At 37.3% G+C, this 24,831-nt stretch overlaps 1 protein-coding gene across 1 annotated transcript in view; it reads right to left on the reverse strand.

Annotated features, from left to right (window-relative positions):
- CNGB3 (cyclic nucleotide gated channel beta 3) overlaps window positions 1–11,806 on the reverse strand; it is a 39,537-nt gene extending 27,731 nt beyond the window's left edge. The window contains 6 exon segments of the mRNA XM_009332525.1: window positions 1,506–1,628; window positions 5,504–5,568; window positions 6,845–6,931; window positions 8,822–8,868; window positions 10,747–10,959; window positions 11,536–11,806. Of these exon segments, the coding sequence (XP_009330800.1) occupies window positions 1,506–1,628; window positions 5,504–5,568; window positions 6,845–6,931; window positions 8,822–8,868; window positions 10,747–10,959; window positions 11,536–11,806 (806 nt within the window).
- Window positions 11,807–24,831: the final 13,025 nt, after the last annotated feature.

Genomic DNA, 24,831 nt, shown 5'->3' on the forward strand with positions numbered 1-24,831 from the left:
TGATATTGCTAATGCGTTTTTCTCAATCCCTTTGGCAGCAGAGTGCAGGCCACAGTCTGCTTTCACTTGGAGGGACGTCCAGTACACCTGGAACCGACTGCCCCAGGGGTGGAAACACAGCCCCACCATTTGCCATGGACTGATCCAGACTGCACTGGAACAGGGTGAGGCTCCGGAACACCTGCAGTACATTGATGACATCATTGTATGGGGCAACACAGCAGGAGAAGTTTTTGAAAAAGGGAAGAATTTTCAGGTTGCTCAGTCTTAGTTACTTTCCTTTTAATTATGAGGCAAGTATTCCCAAGAATGACATTAACAAAAATAGCTATAATGGAAATTTGTTCTGTATTTTTCTTGTCAGATTTCTGGAAGCCTTGATCCTGCGAATAAATACCTGTGTATAACTTCACTTACATAAACCGTCCCACTGAGCTCCATGAGCCTGCTTGCATGTGTCTGGCTGCAGTATTCAAGCTGCGTATTTTAGTGGTGTGTGGAAACTTCAGCCATGTCATTTTTTTTTTGAGAGAACCCTAATTATAAAAAAATCAACGCTGCTTTACACAAAGTGTGTTTTACTCTCAAAGGCTATTTTCCTACCCTTCAAGATAGTGACTTCACACCAAACTTGTGAAGTCTGGCAAAATTACAAGCAAGAGGAGCATGTCTCCAGGAGAAACGTGAAAAGTTGTTTAAAGGGTGATTTATGACAGCAGTAGTATATTATATGCGGTTTTGCAAAGATAGCAATTAATGAACAAATTGAGCTTCTGTGGCTTTAACTATATTATGGCCTTTGAAAGAAATGAACATTCATACTTCTGAACCTACTAAATATGTTTTTATATAACTACACACAAAATATATTATGACTTTGGTATTTTCTCTTGCTTCCTCTCTATCATCTTAATGAATGTCGCTTACTTGGCACTCAGCCTATTGTTGTCACAAGGAGTTTGTGGAAAAGCATGCCAATATCCAGTCCTTCCCACTGGAGACACTCTGCCACATGTTTAAGCATGACCTTCTCAAAAGATCAGAGAAAGTGGGTGGAATTTTTTCAGACCAATCACCATGGTGTTTAGAGGGACTAAAATGTTGCATTTTAATGACACAATGCTGTGTGGCAGGAAAAAAATCTGTGCCTCTGATTCCTTTGAGGGATTGTTCTGCAATCCTTCTAACAGTTCCCATGTGCATATGTAATCAGTCAGTTTAATTTATGACCCTTGTTGCTTTCTAAATGTTTAATTAAGTTAGTGCTTAGCACTGACTCATAAACCTTTAAAAGCTGAAAGTGGTAAACTGATTATTCACTGCACCTGCCCTCCAAATATGTGTTAGTAATGAAAGCTGCTAATCAGAAGTCATGGCGCTAAAAGTTTGCTATCCAAGCACTTGTAAAGTAAGGGCATACCCTGCAAGCAAAGGCATGGGAAAAGGAGGGGGATGCAGGAAGGAACAAAATCAACAAAAATCTCTTGCAAGAGAAAAGGACTTACATGTTTCCTTTGCCATCGTACACCCATCTAGTGCTGCCAAGTCCTTCATAGTCTGAAGCCCAATAATACAGGCATGCATTAACGTGCAAGATAAACAGCAAGTATCCAGTTGTTCGAATGACCCTATAAAAGTCAACAGATTCCTGTAAAACAACTGACTTTTTCCTTCCTTTTAATATGGAACCCATTGCTTTTTTGGATCAAAAATGTTTATATTAAGCATCCACTAAGGAGTTCCCCACCTGTATTGACTCTGTGAAAAAATAGCTGGCAGTTACATGTCTCTCATGTTTGTCCAAGGTCAAATAAATATCTTTCCTAGAACATTTGACACAGGGTAATTTTTAAATTTTCGTTCCCTGAGGACTTTATAATCCACTTCTTTAATTGGCTATGAATATTTACAGAAGTTTGAAGCTATATTAATGAGTCTAGAGGGTTAATGTGTTTGCCAAACTGTTCAAGCTAGGCTCTAAACTTGTGAACCACAGCCAAGAAATGTCTGAGGTCAGAAATGAACTGCTTTACAAGAGCCGTGCTAGGAAGCCTGCAGTAGATCCGCCAAATAGTATGATTTAGTGGCTACAGCAGGAGTTATATCATTCCTAATCCCCGTTCTTATGCTTATGGCCAGTTCTTTGAAGAACACCAATGATGAACTACTTAAGCACCAAGCAGCTTTCTGTTTAATACAATAATGACCTCATTGTATATCCTCTGTTCAGTGCATGGGGATCAAAAGAAAGATCTCCTGGATTTAGCTCTCCATTAAAATATACATACAGGCAAGGGATAAATAAGCAGGAAAAATACAGGACTTTCCTAAACACAGGGAGGCTGGTACATAATGAGTTTATCTGCTACAGCTAGAACTTAATGCAGTTTGCAGTGCATAATAACTGAGTGTGTGGTTTTATGAAAATTTAATAAGTTCTAAGTTAGGTCTATAAACTAAGTTAATGGGAGATAATATCTCTGTCATTGCTTCTGTATTATGCACTCCTTTGCTGGTTCTTCAGGTACTATTGCATGCCCTCTTTTGCCTTTCCATGCCATTGAGCAATCTACCTATGTGTACTCTTCTTCTTTAGGATGTTGACAAATGAATGCCACTTTTCTGTTTAGATGTTGGTGTGCTTCTAGGACAGCTCTGTTTAGGGTTGCAAGCTATTGAGAACAGCAGATAGCTGATGTGATCTAGTAATATTGCAATATTGACCATGCCAGGTCTGTGCACAAGTTTGAATCCATGCAAGTGGACTCCTGAGGTCTGAGTAAAGGTTCTGGAAGCCTTTGCTACAATATATATTATATTTCTCTAGGCACATGTTAAATCTACCACAATGGGTAAATAAGATGTAGTAACTTTTGCTAGCTCTATTCCTACAAACTCAAACTAATGAGTTTGAGAAAAGAATCCACCCAAGCACATATACTTGCTGTGTAGAAGTTTAGTTTGACATTATCTAGTTAATTGGTGCCTTATCACTCAAATGGTGACCATACCAGGATCTCAGATCAAAACAACATTGTTACATTCAAATAAAATGCAGTAGTTTGCACAAACAGCCTATCTTTTTTATATTTTTTAGCTCCCATTTGTACTTTTCTTCTGTTTAACAACCTCTCTTCTCCATTTGTCCTTTTTCTTTCCTTACCCTAATGCCTTCTGCCAAGCCAATTAAAAGATCTCTGTTTTTACCAATGAGCACCTCAAAAACAGAGAATCAGTGTTTTCTGAAGTATGTTTTAAAGCATTGTATCAGGGCATGGCATGACATTTAATAGGTGTTTTTGCAAATACAAAATATAACATTTTGGTAGCACAGTATGCAGGCATTTTTTTTCTACCACAAACCTTAGCAATGCACTGATGGGAAAGCCTATAGATAAGAAAGCATCAATACTGTTAACCCCATATATGCTGAGCAATATTGAAGTCCATGTGCTCTACCATTATTTTTCTGCACATCTTCAGCCGGATTTAAAACTGCATTTTAGTTATGAAGAGTGCTCTATTTCACACATTTCAGGTTTCTGGCCTCTTAAGAGTATGAGGTAGAAAATGGATTCAATTTGTAATATTTACATTCTGCAGTTTACATTCTGCAAGTGATTTAATATTGGAAAATGGAAGTGGGCTTGTGACCAGGAAACAAAGACGCAAGCAGCAACACACAGATGTGGCACTCAACCAATACCATGCTACAAAACTGTCTAAACTAACAAGGCAGAACAGCTTTGCAGAGTAACTGGTTCGGTCTTTCCTGCTACTTCATACATTTTACAGGACCAGTGAGATCTTGCTCTGTGTGTGCCTTAGCATTTCTAAATGAGCACCTTCTCTGATTTTTGACACACAAATCAACATCACATCTTTCAAAGTTAGGGTAGTTTGAAGATATACACATCTCATTCTCAAATTGCCCTTTAAAGAACCTTTTCCCATTCCATACTTTTATATAGTGTGAAACTCTGTCCCTTGTAAAACTGCCTATCTAGGTGAAAATGGGTTTGCTAATTTGTTCCCATTTCCTTGAAAGCCATATACACGCAAAATTACAGTTACATACAAACTAATTACTTAATTCAAAACCATCTATATTAAAAATCCATATCTCCCAGTACTCACTGTCAATAGGAGATACAGAAAAGTCATTGAATTATGACTCCGAAGAAAAGGAAGCAATATGGAAATTAATTAATTAATTTAAAAAGTTCTCAACATTAGAAAAATTTAAAAAAATATAAGCAAGAGAGATGAAAACTCATTCTTTTTAAATGAGATTAGAAATTGGAGAAGATAGGGAGGCAGTGATTCAGAAACTGAAAAGCAATTTCTTCATCTTGTGGAAATTCAGACAAGCCTTCTCTTGTACCAACAAGAATTTAAAAAAAGAAAAAAAAAACCCAAACCACAAAAGTCTCTTCAATAAGTGAAAGGAGAGGGCAACATAAGAGTAAGCTTTGTGGAGGTCAGCATCTCAGAAATACTTTAGCAGAACTTTCAAACTTCTAAGTTTTGTTTTATTTTGCAGGTACATGAAAATATGAAACAGACGATGTTTCAAACTCCTTTTTGAATTAACTAGTTTCTAAATCTCATAAAATATCTCATTTGTTATGTATAAATACCAAGTCAACCATTTAAGTGCAATAATCTCTGAAATAGAATAAGATGGTAAACGACAGATTGTTATTTCTGCTGCAGCAGCACACAGGAACAATACATGCCTCAAAACTGGGACAGGGAAAAAAAAATCTGTCAGTGTAGGAATTGCACAGGATAAACTATAGCTGGTGACACTGACAGTAGATGACAATAATGGTGACACAGTAGATGGGTTCACTGGGTCTTAGCAGCATCACTGACTGCTGAGGGGCCTATGAAACTTGCCATACTTATGTCCATGGACTGTTTGAGTTGGTTCCAGTATTATTCTAGTCAATGCAGAAGGTGAGAACACAGTGCAGCAGACAACAGTTATAATCACTATTTGAGATCTGTGCTGAATTGATTCTCATCCCAAGTTTAGTCAATGCAGTGGAGGATCAAGTTTCTGTATGTGCCAGGTTCATGGTGAGAGCATATTTGAAGAAAAATGTTGACACAGGCTCAAGCTCATGACTCTTACTAAATACAAATAAACAGCTACTGAGGATTTGGCACTGCTATTAGCAACCTAAAGAAACCATTCTTTAGCTCTTTCACTAAAGAAACTTCTGATAATTCTGATCAGTTAAATTTTGTCAGGAGCTTCAGTCTGGTGAACATTTTGCCTAAACCAGGCCAGCTGAACTGAGCTAGTTTTCATAGGAGTGAAGTTTTACATTTATTATTTTAATGATTACAATAAAAAGAGATATTTTAAAAACTTAAATTGAACAGTTAAAGATGTATCATATTCCATCCAGTGCTTCACTGACAAGTCATGAAATCAAATGAAATGCATACTGTGCCAAGCTTTGCATGCTACAAGAGTTTAATATGCACATACCTGTAGATGTATGCTTTGTCCAGGATAGCTTCCAAACGATCATTAAACTCAAAGAATGTGTTATGCTGAATGGAAAACAAATGAAAGTAATCCAATCACTGTTCCTCACCACACATCTTTTTCTAATAGTACAGACATTAGTTCACATACACATTTTGAAAATAATGGATTTTTCAGTAGTCTGACTTTCTTTAAACATTTAACTAAAAGGTGAACTGCAAAGATGAAAATTGAGTTGAACATTGTTTTGGGTGTTGAGTGTCCCATTAATCTGATTATAGAAATAACCTTGCTGTTTAGGTCAGTCTGCTGCAGATGAATGACTTCTACCTCCTCAAATATATATAATTGCTTGGGCAACTTTGTCAGAGAGAATTACGCACATAAAAATACCTTTTTACTCTTTCTGAAATTCCAGTAATTCTCAGTATGAGAATAATCATATGTATCAACAACCACATACTAGACGATACCATGTAGTTACAATTGCTGCTGTATTGAATTCCTCCTGTTAATTATTTGTAGTTTACTTTAGTGATAGCCCTTAATGTTTGCAGGTAGCTTTTTTCTTTGTTTTTGTTCAGTACATGTCTGTTTGCCTAATAGGAGGTACTGTTTAACTTTTCATTCTTTCATATTGTTTTGGTTCTGATTTATGGAATTTTGAAGTTTTGTTGAAAACTCGTTTTAGTCTCAGAGTTCTTGTTCCCCCTCCAACTTTAAATGAAAGCCAATTCTTTGTCAACATATTGCTTGTGTGAAGGGAAATGTATTTAGCCACAGAGTGGCCTGCTAGGTACCATGAAATGCAGGGAGAGGGCTGTTGTCTAATCCTTTCTCAGCCCCTTCATTGCACAACTCCTGATGTCTTTGGACTCGATAACAAAAGTGGGTTTATGCTTGTTAAATATGCTGTGTACAGTTTATGTTGTCCTTAAAATTCCCTTCCTTGCTTTTAAGCACCTGACATTACCAGCAGAAGGGGAAAATACATTGGCATTAATTAGTAATCTTAAATTAATTTTTTTCTGATCTTCGAACACTAAACAGGTAATTTAAGATTAAACTAATTTAAACAATGGAAACAAACCAGCCTTAATCACAAAACACCTTTTGAAAGTAGGAAATAATAAAGTCAGAAGAAAAATGAGAGAATAAGGGCTTCATTTGGCTAGATTATATCTTGTATTTTTTGTTGGTTTGTTTATTGATGTTGTAGCTTATCCTGAAGATATTTTCCAATTTCTAAATTTCATATTCCTAGATATTATAAACAACTTTCCATTGGATTGTAAAAACATTTATGTGTGGTTAGCCATCCATCACTAACACAGATCTTACCTTTAGCATCCTATTTGCTCTAAATGCTGGGTTAAATCCAAAGAAGAAGTATAACACTTCAAACGGCAATACTGATATCACATCAAGCTGTTGAAGAGCAGAGAGGTCAATTTAAACTTCACAATAATCATAATGCATTTACTTGCTGTCAAAAACCTACTTAGATTGAACCATGATTGAGTATAATATTTGAACAGTCAGCATGCTAAGCCCTAACTTCCAAAGTACTGGCAGGCAAGATTATCTCTGAAAACACCAACAGCTTTGCTCTGCCCTGCTTTTAAGTCCCCTGTGCCTGAGATTTTCATCTGTTTCATGGGGATTATGAAAAGTATTTCAGGTATTTGATTACTAATACATTCTGTTATTTCAATTATAGTTCTGACAAGACTAAAATGGTAGGCATGTGGCTGGTGAGTGGAGGTGGGGAGAGCACTCCACAAGCACTTCTTAGTAGTCCTACTGCTTTAAAACCAGGCTGCTTAAAACAATCTGGAGGAACACGATGAATTGGACTCCTTGCTTTCAACCTGCAGAAGCCATGTGTTCCAAACAACAGATTCATCATAGGATGATAAGTTTGGATGGTTTTTTTTTTAATAGATATTGTCTTTTGTTATATTTGGATGCTGCTTCTTTCCATATCACTAAGATTTTCAACATCTCCCTGCAGTACATCAACTGTGTGATTACTCTTCTTATCTGCCTACTTTATTCTTTCCAAGAATTCTGTGGAGAGAAGGAAAGCTGTGGCAAACTCGGCTTTGCCTTTTTAAAGATCCTGTGATGCCTTTCTCTGTTGCTGATATCGTTTGGGAACAAAAGAGGGATCTGGAACTATAGGCTTCATCTCACTGTAATCAGAAATGCCTTTGCCCTGAGAGACATAACTTGTGTTGGCAGCAACTAGTCTGCAGTACTGAGCTTTTATTCCATGCAAGTAAGATGCAGTTAATACCTGAACTCTGTGAAAAAAGCAAAGCAAACCAAAAAATTGATTGAGGACAAACAGCCTTTTATGGCCTCTCTTCCTCTCTCAGACACGTCTAAGAGGAGGCAAAATTTAGTCAGAAGTGCTTTAATATCAGTAACTGTTAATTAGTACTTAATCATATGACAAATTCCCAGATTATGTCTATATCTTGCATGTGGTGAGAACACTCAACCCTTAGTAGTTTCTGCAGAAATCAAGAGCACTAAACATACTACAAGTGTGAACTTAAAATAAAACCATACATATCCACTTAGTTTCCTTGCAGTAAGTTTGACTCTGTCCTACTCACTTGCCTGTACAGTCACTGAGACAAATTTAACTCTGAAACAAGGCAGGTGCAAAAGTATTTACGGAAGAGGAGGGACTAATAACTGAGATTTCAGAGATGTGGGCTCAGTGTCACAGAGCTATATGTATATCAGGAAATCAATAGACTACCTATCCTCTGTTGGCAAAAGCAATATTTAGGAACAAAAGGAACAATTTTCCTAAATCAAATGCATTTTTTTTTTACAAAGTGCAATGAGCATCAAAAATCTTAGTTTGAATTTTTGTTTACTTGTGTGAATGATGACCTATTCAGTACCACGCATAAGAGTTCACCAAACAGAGTTATCATCTAACTTCAAGACTTTTTATTTTGTTTAATGAATCTCTGGCAAACTGTGCTATTGCCTTTCAGTGTGTGCGGGGATGACCTCACACAAATTTACCAAAACAGATAATTTTATTAATTCTATTTTATTAATTTTTTATTATTCAGAATTAATATTTATAATTGCATTTATAGTTATTATGTTTTACAGTTAAACACTGTTTATGAAGATGGCAATCTTCAGCTGGTGAGCACTGACATGCTATCAAGCCAATGCTTTCTGGTGATGTTCTTAAACCAACAGTTATTTTCAGTGAATGAAAAAAATTCTGTGAAATCCTACAGCCAGAACTTACATATTGACATCAGTAACACAGGATCTGCTTACCCGAAACTTCACTGAGCTGTGGTAGAATTTCTTCATTTCCACTCTGTCTGACTACAGTGATAACAAAAGGAGAAAAAGGCATAGTCAAGAACAGAATGTCAAGAACGAGCCTCTGCTACTCAGCAATAATAATAATTATCTTCTGATACTAGGGATGACGACAGTTATATTAATCGTGGTCTAAAAGTACAAATGGAGAAATATCTGTAGGAAGTAGTAGTACTTTTATTAGACCAGTTTACATTAGACCAGATTTTATTAGACCTACTTGAAAAAATCAGGTTTGGGGTTTGTCTGATTTTTTTCAAGCCTGGTTGTTGGTCTAGCAAAGTATGTTACATTTATCCCACAAATCTTCCCTCTCAACACATCTGTACCAGTTGGTGCTTGACCCAACCCCCTTCAATTTCAGGGCCAAAAACTCCATTTGACTGCAGTAGTTCCAAGAAAAATTGCAAAGAATGTTTGTGATGTTGCTGTACAAAATTAGCTCTTTGAAAGCTAGCATTAACATGCTAGCATTATTAGCTTCATAATAATCAACATTGCATTCATTAGTAATGATTAGCTATTTATTTTTAAATTGTTCTCCATGGGAACCGATGCTAGTACCTTAATAAGAAAGGGTAATCACAAGTATCTAAAGAAATGTATCTATTATTACACTTTCTGTATTTATACCAGGGACACTACAAATAGCTTTAAAAATCTTAAGGATATTTCCATGCCAATTTTTCACTATTATCAGTTTAAGCATTAAACTAAATGCAGGAGATCAGACAGTAGATGATCTCTTCATGCACTAAAATCTATGAATTGTACAAACAGCTTCAAGGGAAATACAAGGTAAGCTTCCTACTTTAGCGTTTTAACCTTGTTCATAAAACTTGAGTTTTGTAGGATTTAGGCAAGATTGCCGGTTACTGAATGTCTTGGCATGGAAAAATACATTACACTGCACTGCATTTAATACCTATCCAAACTATATTTGCACAGTTTTATCTGAGATTCCTCTGTAAAGGTATCAATAATATCTTATGTGCACAATGTGTAAAATTTTATGTAAAAGCACTGAACTAAAGCTAGTTCCAAGTTACATTTGAGGACACATAATTTTGAATTTTCTGTCTGTTGGGCACAGTAGTGTCACATTGAAGTTATCCAAAGTCATTTTTTTCTGCATTAGGTTTTCTTCTAGAATCCAAAGTAGGGAAGATTTTAGAGAAAAGTTAATGTTCTAGATGGCTTTTTGATATCTTAAAGGGCAAGCTTTTGCTTTTTTTCATATACTTGCTTAGAGTTTGATTTTGCATTTTTCTGTAAATAGATTACACAAAAAAAGTAGCAAGAAGCAAAATTGAATGTACATATTTTCCCAAAATAAAATATGTCAAATAAATTGTTTTCAAAGCATCCTGAAATTACAGGGATTTGCTCTGATTTTGGCAAAAAACCCCACAATCTCACAATCTGTAATAAAACACGTATATTCTGTCCAGCCCTAGCAGAACATGCACTGTCTTCAACTATGATTCCTGCACAAGATGAATAGAAAGCTGAAAGTTTCACACACTAAAATACAAACCCATGCAGACATGTATGAGTACATAGTCATATAATCACTGCTTCCAGTGAAGCTGCACCAGTTTACTCCTGGTGAGAAAGAGCTTTATGCCTGTTCCGACTGCTTTCATCTGTTACTTTAAAATCTGTTTTTCTTTTTTTAAGAATGTAGACGGTGGATATGTTTTCTTCTTCCAAAATAGGATAATGGAAAGTCAGTGAAGAAGAACTTAGGTATCCTTTGATAAATAAAAAAGTTACATAGATTTGACATAGCAGGAACAAATGTGTCAGATTAGAGGGAATTTCTATAATGTACTTTAACACACAACTACTACCTGTGGAAATCCCACTTCCAATACTTACTATTATATCTCCACCTTTTAAAAATTGCACTCGTGGCTGGAAAATCAGTAAGTCACACAGGTAGCAGATATCACAAATGATGTCTATGGTAAACCAATATATTATATTACTTGGGGTTTGATATGGAAACACAAAGCGAAGGGGAATAAACCAGCAATTCCAATTATAGGCGACTGTCACAAGCATGAGCCACGCTACGTAACGGCGGTCTGAAAGAAAAAACATTGAATTTACAGGCATGGACTTAGAATCTTTTCTCATTCTGTTAGACACATTTAATCTACTGCAGTCTCCAGGAATGTTTCTGCACAGAGCAACCTACCGTTCTCCCTTTTTCAATGGCATAGGCTGCTGAAGTGATATAGGTTGGAATGAGGAGTCACACAAAGAATTTGCAAAAGGGAAAAAAGATGAGTTTATGAGGGCATATAGAATTTAATGCGTCTGAAGAAACTTGATACATTTTGCATGCTGCTGGTGTATGTTACAACAGACAAAAGAATCATTTGGCCCTAATGAATGGGACAAATTCTAGATCAAGAATCAGAAGACCAGGGTTTTAATTGTGGTTGGTTTGCATATCAGCTTTGTGCATAATATCTTTACAACTGTTGTCACTTTTCATGTCTTCTCTGTTTGGAATAAATGTTCTTTAGGGCAGGATCTATGCGTCCCTCTGAGTTGCAAACTGGAATGCGGATCTTATGGTGACTCACAGGCACTATGTAATACTAGATCACTTCAATATGCCTTTACCCCATTTTATTGCATAGCTTTTAATTTACCTGTGTATGAGTCTATGCTGTCTGGTAGCTGCAGATACTCCATGTATTTTTTCAGTGGAGGTTTTCTGAATTTACAGCACAGCATATCACAGTAATGATCCTCCTCTGGCTTTGCTTCTGCATCCTCTTTCTTTTCTTCTTTTTTTTCTTCTTTTGGTGGGGGTGGAGGCTTCTTCTTCGATGGTGCTAGCCACATAGGATGCCGCAAAGGGTGACATTTTAATAATGGCTCAATTACTACACCCTGTTTTAACATGTACAAGAGCCTCATCATGTTAAAAATTCTCCTAAAAATGCTTGGCAGTGACTAAAGCTACAATTAATTATAATACTGAATGCATTAGAAAACAGACTGGACAATAAAATCACCACTGATATAATCATGTAAATCTTCTATCAAGAACAGGGCACTTCATGTTACAGAGTGCAATATATATTACTGTATTTCCTTGCACAGTGCCCACAACTAATGCCATAAAAGACTGACAAGAAATAAGGCAATTCATAATTCAGCATTCATTAATGCAACTGGGCATTTCTCTTTACATGACTGTTGCAAATAATGCCTGCAATTAGGATGGAGATAAGAAAAGATGTCTGTGCCATGGACTAATCTCTCCCCTCTCCTGAGAACTGATATGCAAGGTGCAGCAGGTGAAACTAGTGGGAAGCCTATGGTTTTGTATGTTTCTAGGCTTACAAAAGTCTTGTGGCACTCCTTTGAGCCCAGTTCTTCCATCTTTGGGCAGGACAATTTTGTCCACATGTTTGTCCCGTTAATTCTGGTGGCTTTACCTCTGAGTAGGATACACAGTATCCTATTTACACAGTAAACTGACAAACTGGATCTGTAATGATTTAGGAAATAAATGATTGTAAGTTCTACAAAGAGAACAAAAAAGGTAAATGAGCAAAGAAATAATTAAAAAAAAAGTAATTCCTTTATCAGCTGGTATAGTTTATAATACTTCGGGCACTATTTTTTCCAGCTTATTAAAAAACAGGTAACCAATAAACAGCTTCTAAAAATTGTCAGAATATAAAATTACCACACTCAATTCTTTGTGAGAAGGAAAAGAAAAAAGGTCAAACTTTCCTCTAAAGGGGAAAAATATCGTATTTGTTTTATGTTTCATTTTTTGTCAAAAGTAAATATTTAATTAATTTCAGATGAGTTTGCTCTGTTCGAAGCATGTACTTAGAGTCCTCAGCGTGCCTGGAAGATTGCTGCCATGGCTAAAACTTTATCTACTTTTACACAGCAGATCTAATCTCAGAGTGACTAATATCTACTCATAAGATATGTATGTTCATATGTTTCAGATTCATCCCTATGAATAAATGTATCTGAGAACTATTTCAAAATATATAAACCTGCTTGACAGGGATGATTCTAGACATTGCCCAGGATCTTTTCCCCAAATTCTTTAGTGATGCCATTCAAAGGGGGCTCGTACCTAAGGACGTGGTTTACTGTAGACTAATACGGATAAATTGACTTCAGTGGGCACAAACTGATCCATTTCAGTGGGTAAACACGTTATACTTACTTGAAAATTTTATCACAGTATTGTGTGTTCCTGAAAAATAATTTTCACCTTTAAACTCAACAAATGCACAGCTATTTCTGGAGTCACTTACAAGCTGTAGGACTGCCTTCAGGGGAGGACAGCACTGGGTCTTTCAGCTTTTCCTTATAGATTGTTGCCCTTTCCCGCATTTTTCTGACAACTTCTTGAAGTTGGGCACCAGCATACCCATTTGTCTGGAAACCTGAAGGTGTTGGCTTCTGTGTGCTAATTAAAACAAAAGGAAAAAAACTTAATGTACTGGTGTCCTGGTTTCGGCAGGGATAGAGTTGATTTCCTTCCTGGTGGCTGGTACAGTGCTGTGTTTTGGATTTGGGGTGAGAACAATGTTGATAACACACCGATGTTTTAGTTGTTGCTAGGTAGTGCTTACACTAGTCAAGGACTTTTCAGCTTCCCATGCTCTACCGACTGAGAAGGCTGGAGGTGCACAAGAAGCTGGGAGGGGGCACGGCCAGGACAGCTGACCCCAACTGGCCAAAGGGACATTCCATACCATGTGACGTCATGCTCAGTATATAAAGCTGGGGGAAGAAGAAGGAAGGGGGGGACGTTTGGAGTGATGGCGTTTGTCTTCCCAAGTCACCGTTACGCGTGATGGAGCCCTGCTTTCCTGGAGATGGCTGAACACCTGCCTGCCGATGGGAAGCAGTGAATGAATTCCTTGTTTTGCTTTGCTTGCGTGCACGGCTTTTGCTTTACCTATTAAACTGTTTTCATCTTAACCCACAAGTTTTCTCACTTTTACCCTTCCGATTCTCTCCCCCATCCCACCACGGGGGAGTGAGCGAGCGGCTGCGCAGTGCTCAGTTGCCGGCTGAGGTTAAACCACGACAACTGGAAAGCACCGGAAGGAAACAGTGCTACTTCTACTTCTGAGCAGAAGTGAGACATGAAAACTGGGTCTTTATTGGCCACAGTGCTTATTCACATCACTTAATTAATGGTAAGTGGACACCTAAGTTAATTGCTCTTGCTTCCTGCTTATGTCAACTGATATTGCTCACTATGCGCAGCAGTCTGCACGATACTTCAGGCAGAGGAGGTTCTGTACCCTGCGCTCTGTATAACCCACTACAGTAATGACTTCCCACCGCTGCTTTTCACCAAGTTCTTCTGTGGCTATCTAAGGCCTGGAGCTTATCCTGCGTATTCACTAAGATACAAGGCATGCTCTTACCATCTGTGCATACAAATGTGCTCATTATTATATGGTAACATCCTAATAATGACAGGACATAACTGAGTTAAAGACTGTGATGTGCAGGTAGGGGAGGAGAAACTATGCTTACTTTATGCTTCCTAATCTTGGGAAAATTGATTTATTCTCATTTTTGTAATGGATATCAGCCAATATGAAGTAAAAAAATGCATGTTTTACCAAGTGGAAGCAAAACAATGGTGTTCTTGCTGAAGCGCCTTCTGTTTCCTCTAAGTTCCCCATTGCATGTTTACTCAGGGTCATAGTAACACTGAGCTGATGTTCCAGCACTCACAGCATTTCTTCAAACCTGCAGACCGCTCATTTCCAAACACCTGCACTCTCACATTCTGCACCGAAACTAATGCTTTTAATAGGATCTTTTCATACTGCACAGTCAATTAGAAAATCTAGCTGAAGGTGTTTCTTCATCAGCTCTTTTGAAATTTCATCCTCAATCACTTGCTAGTGTCTGATTATGCAAACTGGGGCTGTTTTGGAGTACCACCCAGCTGGCAGCTGGGCCATGCATTTGGACTTCTTCTCTGTGGAGACCAGGATACAGGATTTCTTCTGTATCCTAGACTCAACACTTCTCAGCTGGTGTCACACACTGGTGTCAGATCTGGCTGGAAATGGCTGTGACTGGTGCAGGAGAGCTCGATGGAAGAAATAAAAAACACTCCAAAGTGATCTTTGAATAAACACCATGTCTCCTCAAGACCTAAACCTACTTTGAAGTTCCTAACAGAAGGAGCTGTAACTAAAAAAGGAGTGTGTCAGAGTGGGATGCGTGTAGCTTTTTGAGAAGCACAGTTTTCTGGAGACACAACACATATCATGGTGCCCAAGGAAGTATGATTTAAGGACGTGAAAACCCTTCAGCAATAAAATCATTGGATAAAATGGAGCTAAGCTGTTAAAAGCAGAAGAAGCAGAAGTCTGGAAGTATGTGGCTATCATTCCTCTAATTTAAGTTTTCTATAGTGTCTATTTCTTAAAACTCCCCAGACAGGAGATTAATCAGGCAGTTCTAATATACTTTGTAATTTCAGCACAGTTTCTTCTGCGTCACCTACTCCCTTTGCTCAGGCCATCTGCAGTGTAATGAAATCCATTCTTGTTTTGAGCCAACATGTCAGAATTAGTTTTTCAGCTTCTAAGCAAAAAATTTCAAATAATTCTTACTCTTTGCTGCTCCTGTATTTGCTCAGGGCGTTAGCTGTCTTATAGTAAAATACACTTATCACAAGTGTCATGCCAAAGGCCCCTTTTATCTGCTTTCTAGGGATAAACTGTAAGATGCATGGGATTTTCTTGTTATTTCACAGCCTTTCCGATAAAATTTAAAGTATCCTCTATCATGAATTTGGTGCTTTATCATTGCAGTGTAGCCCAAAGGAATCATGTTGTTATTTGGTACTGATTAGGAACTATGTGAATTTGTTTAAAGTTATTCACCCCAGAGTTGATGAGAAATTGATTTTCTTTGCCCTACTTCTCATTTGCTTTGCATTATCTCCTCCTCTATTATTTCCTAGTAACAAAATGCTTACTTTAAATTTTCTCTGTTCAATACAGATGGAGGAGGCTGCATGTTGAATACTGCTAATCTGAAGATGTGTATTGTACCTGTGCTTCATGTGGAGGTGCACTTTAAAACGCCTCGGCTAACGAAGCCTGTTCAAACTTCACTCCATTGCTTGCATTAGGTGGTGCTTTGCCACGAATGCCTGACACCAGTGCTGTGCAGCTGCCTTTCACTGCATGCAGCACACTTGGTGGAACTTAGGGTCTGGCTCAGCACCTCCTGACTGGCCTGAGATGATTTCCCCAGCAGAGTTGATGTGCTTTCCTCTTTTTCTCCTCTCTTTTTTGTTTGGTGATGTTTCTTTCCTTATGTGTGTGCTCTTTCATGTGGTAAACTTTTCATTAACTCTATTAACATATGTTTTATAAATTCATATATATAAACACATAGCTGCCAGCAGAACATGACAGCCGCAGGAACAAGAGTACATTTTCCAGGTCAGAGACCTTGCTAAGGTAATTCTCTTTGAAGAGACCACATTTAATAATTTTAATTTGTCCATCATACTACATTGCAATGTTTTCTGGTTCTGGTTTGCTACTCCTCAGACTTTCAGATCTTGTGCCTTTGAGAAAGGTTAGTTTGACTTATGTTTTTAGCATGCTTTCTTAAGGACATAATGCCTCATTTTAAATCCATGATTATGTTCATTCTCACCTCACAGTTATAATTACAGACTGTATTGATTTCATACCGGGCTCTTTTTGGTTTTATTCTCTGTATGAAAGCTCTCAGAGGGTGATCAAACTTGTGGATATCGATCAATTCCTGGTTTGTCTCTGCCTGTGTTATATAGCTGAATAGTTTGTGCCATACAGGGGCAGATCTGTACAGTTGGAGGTAAATCTGCTCTCTTACTAACACACTGCTTGGCTGGGCAGAAAGATACTTCGCCTTCGGTTTTCTGTGCTGAGCTGTGCTGAGTGCTAGGGTTTATCTCTAAGCTCATATGTTATTCTTTAAGCAAATTTAACTCTGACCTTTGTGCAATATGTTACAATAGGCCTAGGTCTATATTACTTACTACACCATATAGTCCTTTACAGAGCGGAAATGTTTATTCCCTGCAGACATAATAATTTCACATGGCCGAGGAAATGAAAAAGTCAGGACCACAACTCATGTACTATGCACACAGTTTTGTTATTACCTCAAACATATTTTACTTAACAATAGTAACATATGTAACAACAGAAGTATAATAATAATGTAGTTTTCTTATGTTTTTAATTTGTAGGTTTTATCTTTTTAACTTGCAGGTTTTAACTTGTTTGTTTAGTGAATAAAACTACAGTGCCTTAATTCTCCCCATGCCAAGAAAAAAGATTTAGACACCTATAGCATAATGGAAGAAAATGGCCTTGAAAGAACAGGCCACGGAAATACTGTGTTGAGTGTGCTAATGTATGTAACATCTGTTAAGTACTGTGGCTTTGAAGTTTTCTGTGTTAAGAGTTCAAACAAAACAGGGATCAAGAAATGCAGTAGCTTACTTCAGAATAAATCAAGTTTACCCTTTTCTAAGTTGCAATCTAAAGTTTAATTCTTTCTAGCTTTTTGGCCATGAACACCAAATACCTGAGTTCAACTCCATCTTTTATCTACCAGATGACCCCTGAGAAAATGTATTTCATAAAAGTATGCTGCTGCCTGAAAAAACTCCATACCACTTTTTGTTGATTTTAGTTATAACCCTTCTTTTTGCAGCTCTTAAGAAACTTTCTCCTATCTACCTGGAAATAAAATTCTTGATCTTGCAATAGAACATTTACTGCTTTTATTGAGCACTGACATTGTGATTTATGATCGTATTTACAACCTGTGTCTTGAAAAAATAATTTGTTGTCTTTAATAAATTATGAAGAACCTCTAATTCAAATAACCAATTTTCAGAAGGATATGACAATGCATAGCTATACAAATGTCCACAAAACATGATGGTATAGCTAAGAAAGATTTCAGTGAGATAGATAGAAAAATGTAGTTCTAGGCATCATGAAAGGTATTGATTCAAAAACACATCCTCAATTTGCGCTGACAATCCCAGTGTGGGTAATGTTATAGAAATCAGAACCCACTATCTGTCCCCAGTTCCAAGTCTAAGCTCACACATCCTAAATGACTAGGAAACCTAATGTTTCTCTGTGACAGAATGTCATGGTTTAACCCCAGTTGGCAACCAAGCACCACACAGCTGCTTGCTCACCCTCCCCCCCCCCTTCGGTGGGATGGGGGAGAGAATCGGAAGAAAGTAAAACAACGAGAGAGAGAGAGAGAGAGAGAGAGAGAGAGGAACAAAACGCAGGAAGGGAAAAAAACCCAAAACCCAAGAGGTGATGCAATTGCTCACCACCCACTGACCAATGCCCAGTCAGTCCCTGAGCAGCGACGTTGCCCCCAGCCAGCTCCCCCCTGGTTTATATACTGAGCATGATGTCATATGGTACGGAATGTCCCTTTGGCCAGTTTGGGTCAGCTGTCCTGGCTATCCTCCCTCCCAGTCTCTTGTGCACTTCCTCGCTGGCAGAGTATGGGAAGCTGAACAGTCCTTGACTTAGTATAAACACTGCTTAGCAACAACTAAAACATCAGTGTGTTATCACATTATTCTCATGCTAAATCAAAACACAGCACTGTACCAGCTACTGGGAAGAAAATTAACTCTATCCCAGCCAAAACCAGAACGTAAAAAAAAAAGTTAGTCATCTGATTGGTACAGGAACAGGGGTATTCCAAAAAGCTAACTTTAACTATTCGGATTATGCTCCCTTTATAGTCAATAAAAGGCTTCTCTGAGGAGATGTTCAGAATTACTGATAGGTTTCTGCTCTGAATTGCCTGCAAAAGGAGCCTATCCTTCTCCTTTACCTGCACAGGAAGCTTGTGGAGTTTTAGGAGTGAGCTTTAACATTTTCTTTAATGACGTTGGTACAAACTGTGGTAGTGTGCTAATGATGTTTGACAAGACATTGGATTTGGAAGTTTAAAAAGTAGGACTGATTCCTATACAGGAAAAATGGAATTATTTAGACTAAGTAATAGAAACGAGAACAAATCTAATGCTACACAATGCAGACATGCATTTAGAAAGAAATTGTAAGAATTTATTTGGTAAATGGTGGGATCATCAATTACAGATGACAAAAGGATAAATATCCAAGTGTTTTTAGTCAACAACAGGGTGCCTATGAGCCATACTGTAATCTGGTTATGAAAAACACTGGTGCAAATGTAACCCTAGAATGCATCTGACATATTGGCAGTGAAGGAAGCATTAATATTGGTATATAAGCCAACGGTGAGAGTTATTCTGACCAGCTATATTCAAAAGGTGAATTCACGTAGGAAACTGTATAAAATGTCTAAGAATGATCAAGGCTACTGGGAACCTGGCTTTAAAAAAGACAGCAAAACAGATTGAGAGGCAATAGGATCGTTGTCTATAAATTCAAATTTTGGTGGAGAACCACGCAGGGAAAAGAGGTATTTGAGCTGAGGAACAGTATTTTAATAAGAATAAATGTGAATAGAAACACCACAAATTAATATGAATTAAAGGTCTGAAGAAAGTTTCTAAGACTGGGATTCTAGACGGCCTTCTAATATGAGTGGGTAACAGTTGAAACAAGCATGACAGACTTCAAGATTATATTAGCTAAGATCATGAAAACTATTGTAGGCAGTGATTCCTGAGAATGTAAGAGAATGGATGCAGCATGACAGGAAATCCTTTTCAGCAAACAAACTTGAAATATATAAAGATTTGGAAAGTGAATGAGTGACTTACTCAACTTATATAGGTACCACCGGGTCCACTACTACCAAAAATCTCAACAGCTCAAGTGCTAAGAAAGTGAGTTTGTAAGATAAATATATTATCTTACAGTCTTGAAACAAACTGTTGACACATTAGATCCCACGGCATTTCAAAAAGCTCTTAATTAAATTCTAATTTTCATTAGCAGTCTTGAAACAAGTATCTTCCCCTGCCCCGTCATCTCTTCTTTTAAGAGGGAAAGTGTTTGAGAGAGACCCATCTTTAGTGAGCCAGAAGATTATGTCTTTCTCTATTTGCTGCATGTTTTGAAATACTGGCAGTATATCAACTTCTCTTTGCAATAAAAAAGAAAAAAATACATTTTTATTTTCATTCTATTTCAGGATAGTTATTCTATCCTGAATAGAGTTATTCTTCACAATGCAATTTCAATTTAAACTGATGGTACTTTTGTCCTACTATCTATTTTCTTGCATATTTCATTAATTTAAACATAATGATATAATAATACTTGGGTTGGATTTGGTTATATATAGAAGCAAGAATAGGCCATAAGCATTTATAAGCTTCATGCGGACACCATGTAATTAAAACTTTCCATTGGAATTCATGACTTTCCCTTAGTTCAGAGTCTTTGTCCAGAAATTATGCTCGTTCTGGTCCCAAGCAATTGTTCTTGAAACAAAATGCAGAGATCATCCATTTCCCAGATCTCATGTTGTATTCATACAGCAAAATGGATGTAGAAGCAACAATGTTCAAGGAAGCCACTGTCTTTCAGAGTTATCTACTGGCATTGGACTCAGAACAAACTTTTTGATGAAGTGCAGACTGAAATCTAATCATCTAGGCTGCATGACATTCCTCCTGTTTATTTCAAAGGTTTGTCACAGCAGCTTCTTTGACAATCCTCCTAGTTATTCAATCGCAACAGGCTGTGAATCCTCTAATCTTCTTTACAGTACCCTCTAAGGAGAAGTCTGTCTCAATGCTGAACACATGGAACCCTCACTGAAGTACCAGATTAAAATGTGAATAAGATTTTGTTTTAATTTGTAAATTTGCAGTATGAACTATGCAAAAGAAAGTAAGGTGAATGTTGAAAATATCAATTATCTTTGAAAAATCACCTTTCTTTAATGTTACTGGTGATATAAAGTCGTTTAATGGCACCGGATATTTACTATGATGTAAAAAATAAGGGCAGCATAATTTCTGACACTGATAGCTTTAGAACAAAAGTATAATATTCTAAGAAAGAACCATACGATAATAAGTTAATAATAACTATTTCCTTATCTGGTGCTGTTGTGCCATTGGGGCTTTCTTCTCTGTAAGTGATCGAATCTGTCTGGGGCATTTGCCTCTTATCAGGAATTTTTAAAGATATTTCTTATCATATACACATAACATATGTTACATTAAAACACATTTAAATGCAAACTCATAACTTATTTACATAAGCATATAATAATTTATGGCTAAGGAAAAAAAAGTCTTAATCAGAGTATGATCCAGTGCTGTACAGAGTTCATGAGCACAGCACAAATCCTTCTTCAAACTTTCAATTCTTCTGTTTTTATTAATATGCAGGGAATAAAAAGCTAAAATGAAAACACTATAACATTTCCCATAGTGAATTTAAAAAAAAAAAATTGCAATAAAGTGTCTCAAATTTGAAAAACTTAATTTCAGTAATTGTACGATGACTAAGAATATCAGTTAATTTTATAACTTTCAGTGTGCAGAGCTGTGAGTACCTGAATAAGAATCTTTTAGCTGATATATGCTTCAGGAAGCTTCAATTCAACTAGCAAGGGTAAAAATAAAAGACAAGGAAGTGGTGGCATGGATTCAGCTTGCACGGCGACTAAAGTTGCTCCACTATGGGGAATCTTGGCAGACTTTCACAATATACTGAACTTCATGCCATGTACTATTGTTGCCTATGCTAATTACATAAAGTTAGCTTGGTGCAACCAACTTTGTTGCAATTCTACCCTCGTTAGTGGTAAACTGCTATACAGCCACTTGTGCAGGAACTCATGCAGCTTTCCTAGTATCACAAAGAAACTTGGTGAGAGGGAGAAAGAACCTATTCCTCTGACTTCCAGTTACCGCTATCTAAGACCATCCTTTCCCCTTCTGCAGGCTCCTGCCACATTCTTTTCCAAATTCAGCAACAAAGCAGGCAAATTCCCTGTGGACGACAGATCATCACAGGGAGAAGACACAACTCTTCTGTAGTATCATTTATCCAGGTCACTGCATAAGACTGGGCTGCCAGAACCCTTTGACTCCTCATCTGATCCTCCTATCTCCTCCTGTCACCATTTACTCTGTTCTCTTGTGCTGCACAAAATGGGATGTTTTAATCTTAAATAGCTAATAATTGGAAGATGAGTAAGTAACTGGAGACAGGGTATTTTAATACAAAGTATTGGACAAGATTAATTATAGGCATGAATACTTACACTAGTCGTGAAATAAAAATCAATTTTCCTTTACTAAATGATAATAAACATTATGTCTGATTTATTTGTCTCTTAGATTTATGAAGAAAGACACTGATATATTTGTAATTGGTTGGTGCAATTATATTACACAGTAGTGTACCTGTCACAATGCTCATTGCTTTGCTTATTTCCCCACAACTGACTCAACAGATAATAGCAGAGATAATACTTTAAATAAATTATCATTTCTTCTTTCAAAAAAAAAGTATCTTCTTACTTTGAAAAATGTTATGTCAATGGAGGATTTACACAAAATGCTTTTAATTAAAGAAATACATCAGTGGCAAAGTATGACAAACTATACTCTTGTTTTCTTACATATTGTAAAAAAATAATTTCTCCCATTTATACAGTCAGAAATAAATATATATTAATATTATGAATATATAATTTAAAATAATGCAAGGAAAGAAAAAAAAAAGCAGCATTTCAGTCTATATAATGACATTCCTGTCCCCTTACTTGCTTCATTTAGTCTTCAAAGAAAAACTTCTGAATTGGCTACCTTTTTAACTTCAGGCTACCTACTTGATAGTCATGCAGAGTGAATGGCATTAAATAGCATGGGTAGCTGCATCCTGCAGAACAGACAGAATTTAAAGGTTGTAGGAAAATACATCTCAGCAATGATTACAGCAAGTTTAATCCATTTTGGTACAGGCAGCACACCATCACCTTTCTATTTAATTTGCACGTTCTCAATTTAGCCATTGCAGAAATTCAAATCCAAGCACTAAAAGTGACAAGCTCTGAAAGAAAGACCTAAGAAGAAGGAATGTAAGTGCTAAGAAAAGTATTTTGATTTTTTAATACATTAATGTCTTTTCAGTCAGGCTTACAAAATGTGCTGGATACGTTCCATCTGTTTACAGTTTCAAGTACTGCAGTGATTAGCTGGAAACAACTAAGGAAAGGTATTAGTCTCTTTATAAAATATGCTTGTAACTATGTTTAAACTGGGATTTTTCAGAAGTGCCCAGTATTGGCCTTGTTTCACTTTATCTCAAGTCGATTGGAGTTTAGTGCCATGAGTGTCATCTTTTTGGGTCCCTGGTGTTCCTACAGTAATCAAGGATTTCTGGAGACTCTGCAGAGGGTTGATACTGGGTCTGTTTCACCAGGGTGCTGAGATTTTGTTCATGTGATAGGACATAGTTTCTCTAAGATGCATCTACTTGGTGAATTGATGTGTTGCAACTAGGATGGCAAGCACTAATAAGCACGGTAATTTTCTTGGTCGAGGTAATTGAGCTAAATGAAGTGCATTACTCACTAAGAATATGCTACCAGCAGGAGTTCTCTTTATTAACCTGGCTATGCACCACATAGCAAATTGCCTCTTAATCTTTGTTTGTTTTGTTATCTTTTTTTGCTGTTAGCCAAATTAGAGAGGAAAAAATCTCCTTTATGGGCCTGAGAAGGACTGGTATAGCCTAGTAGGTAATAGGATGAGGCTATGAAAAAGGCGAACTACAAGCACAAAACTCAGTCTTCCTGAACCACCTGTGTTTATACAGCAATTTGCAACACTGGAGCTCCCTTTTTTTGAAAATATTGAAAGCTGGGTTTCTGCATTTACAAAAGCAGAATCAAAAGATTACGTTTACTGGGTGGGAATGTTAAACATATTTTGTATAATTTTTATATTTTATTAAAATTTATTTAGTGCATTTTATATGAACGTGTTTTGTTCATAATACCTAGATTGTGAAGGTGGCGTATCAGATACAATTTTTTGTTCCTCTCTAAAACATAACCCAGAATACGTAAGATCTTGAGGTGAAATCTAAAAGCATCCGAAGTCCCGGTTACCCACTGTATTTTTTTCTTTATGTACTCTCAGATATGTGGCCTGTGAATTTGGATTGTCATTTTACACAGCATTTTGCAGAGTAAGGTTCATGATCCTTGACTGGGTTTTCAGAGTACGCCTTAGTATAAATAGTACATTGTAATCACCTTGGTAATCTGGGAAGATGAAACACTCTTACAACTTTAGCCAGGCTTAAAGGCTTTTAAAAGACACAGAGGAGGGAAGAGGTCATAGAAGCTCTTTGTATCCCTCCATTTTCTCTGATCTATGCTCTCAGATGCTTTGTTTACCATTCTTCCATACTCCACTTTTTCTAGGACTTGCTGCAACGTCTTTGCCTCGTCCCCTGATGACAGGCATCCACTACTACTTGTTCCTTAGGCATCTGTCTCCCCTCTACTCTCACATGCCAAAAGACTTTATACAGTCCTCCTCTTCATCAGCTACCACATGCCACAGGCTCTGTGTTGGTTCCCAGCCTTCACTGTAAGGTCATACAAAGGGTCTCACATTTGCCTCTCCTACGTCACCTTTGTGATCACCTAAATCATGTCCTTTTAATTTTTTGTTTTTATATTTTGGGTTCCAGACAGTACCCTCACGAAGCATGTCGTCATTTTCTCATGTGTACAAATGGCTATATTCCTCCGTTTGCAGAGCAAGGTGGTCTGGAGACCTTTGCTTTTGGTGGCGGCTGTAGTGCTTGGCCCACAGCTACAGCTCCTGCTGAGCGGCAGGTGTGACTGTGCCTGGGCCTGGCCGTGGGCCCCACTGACCCTGACCCACGCCCGCAGACTGGCATCCCGCC

This window comes from Pygoscelis adeliae, unplaced genomic scaffold (assembly GCF_000699105.1).
Source record: "Pygoscelis adeliae isolate BGI_AS28 unplaced genomic scaffold, ASM69910v1 Scaffold389, whole genome shotgun sequence".
In the NCBI taxonomy this organism is placed as follows: domain Eukaryota; kingdom Metazoa; phylum Chordata; class Aves; order Sphenisciformes; family Spheniscidae; genus Pygoscelis; species Pygoscelis adeliae.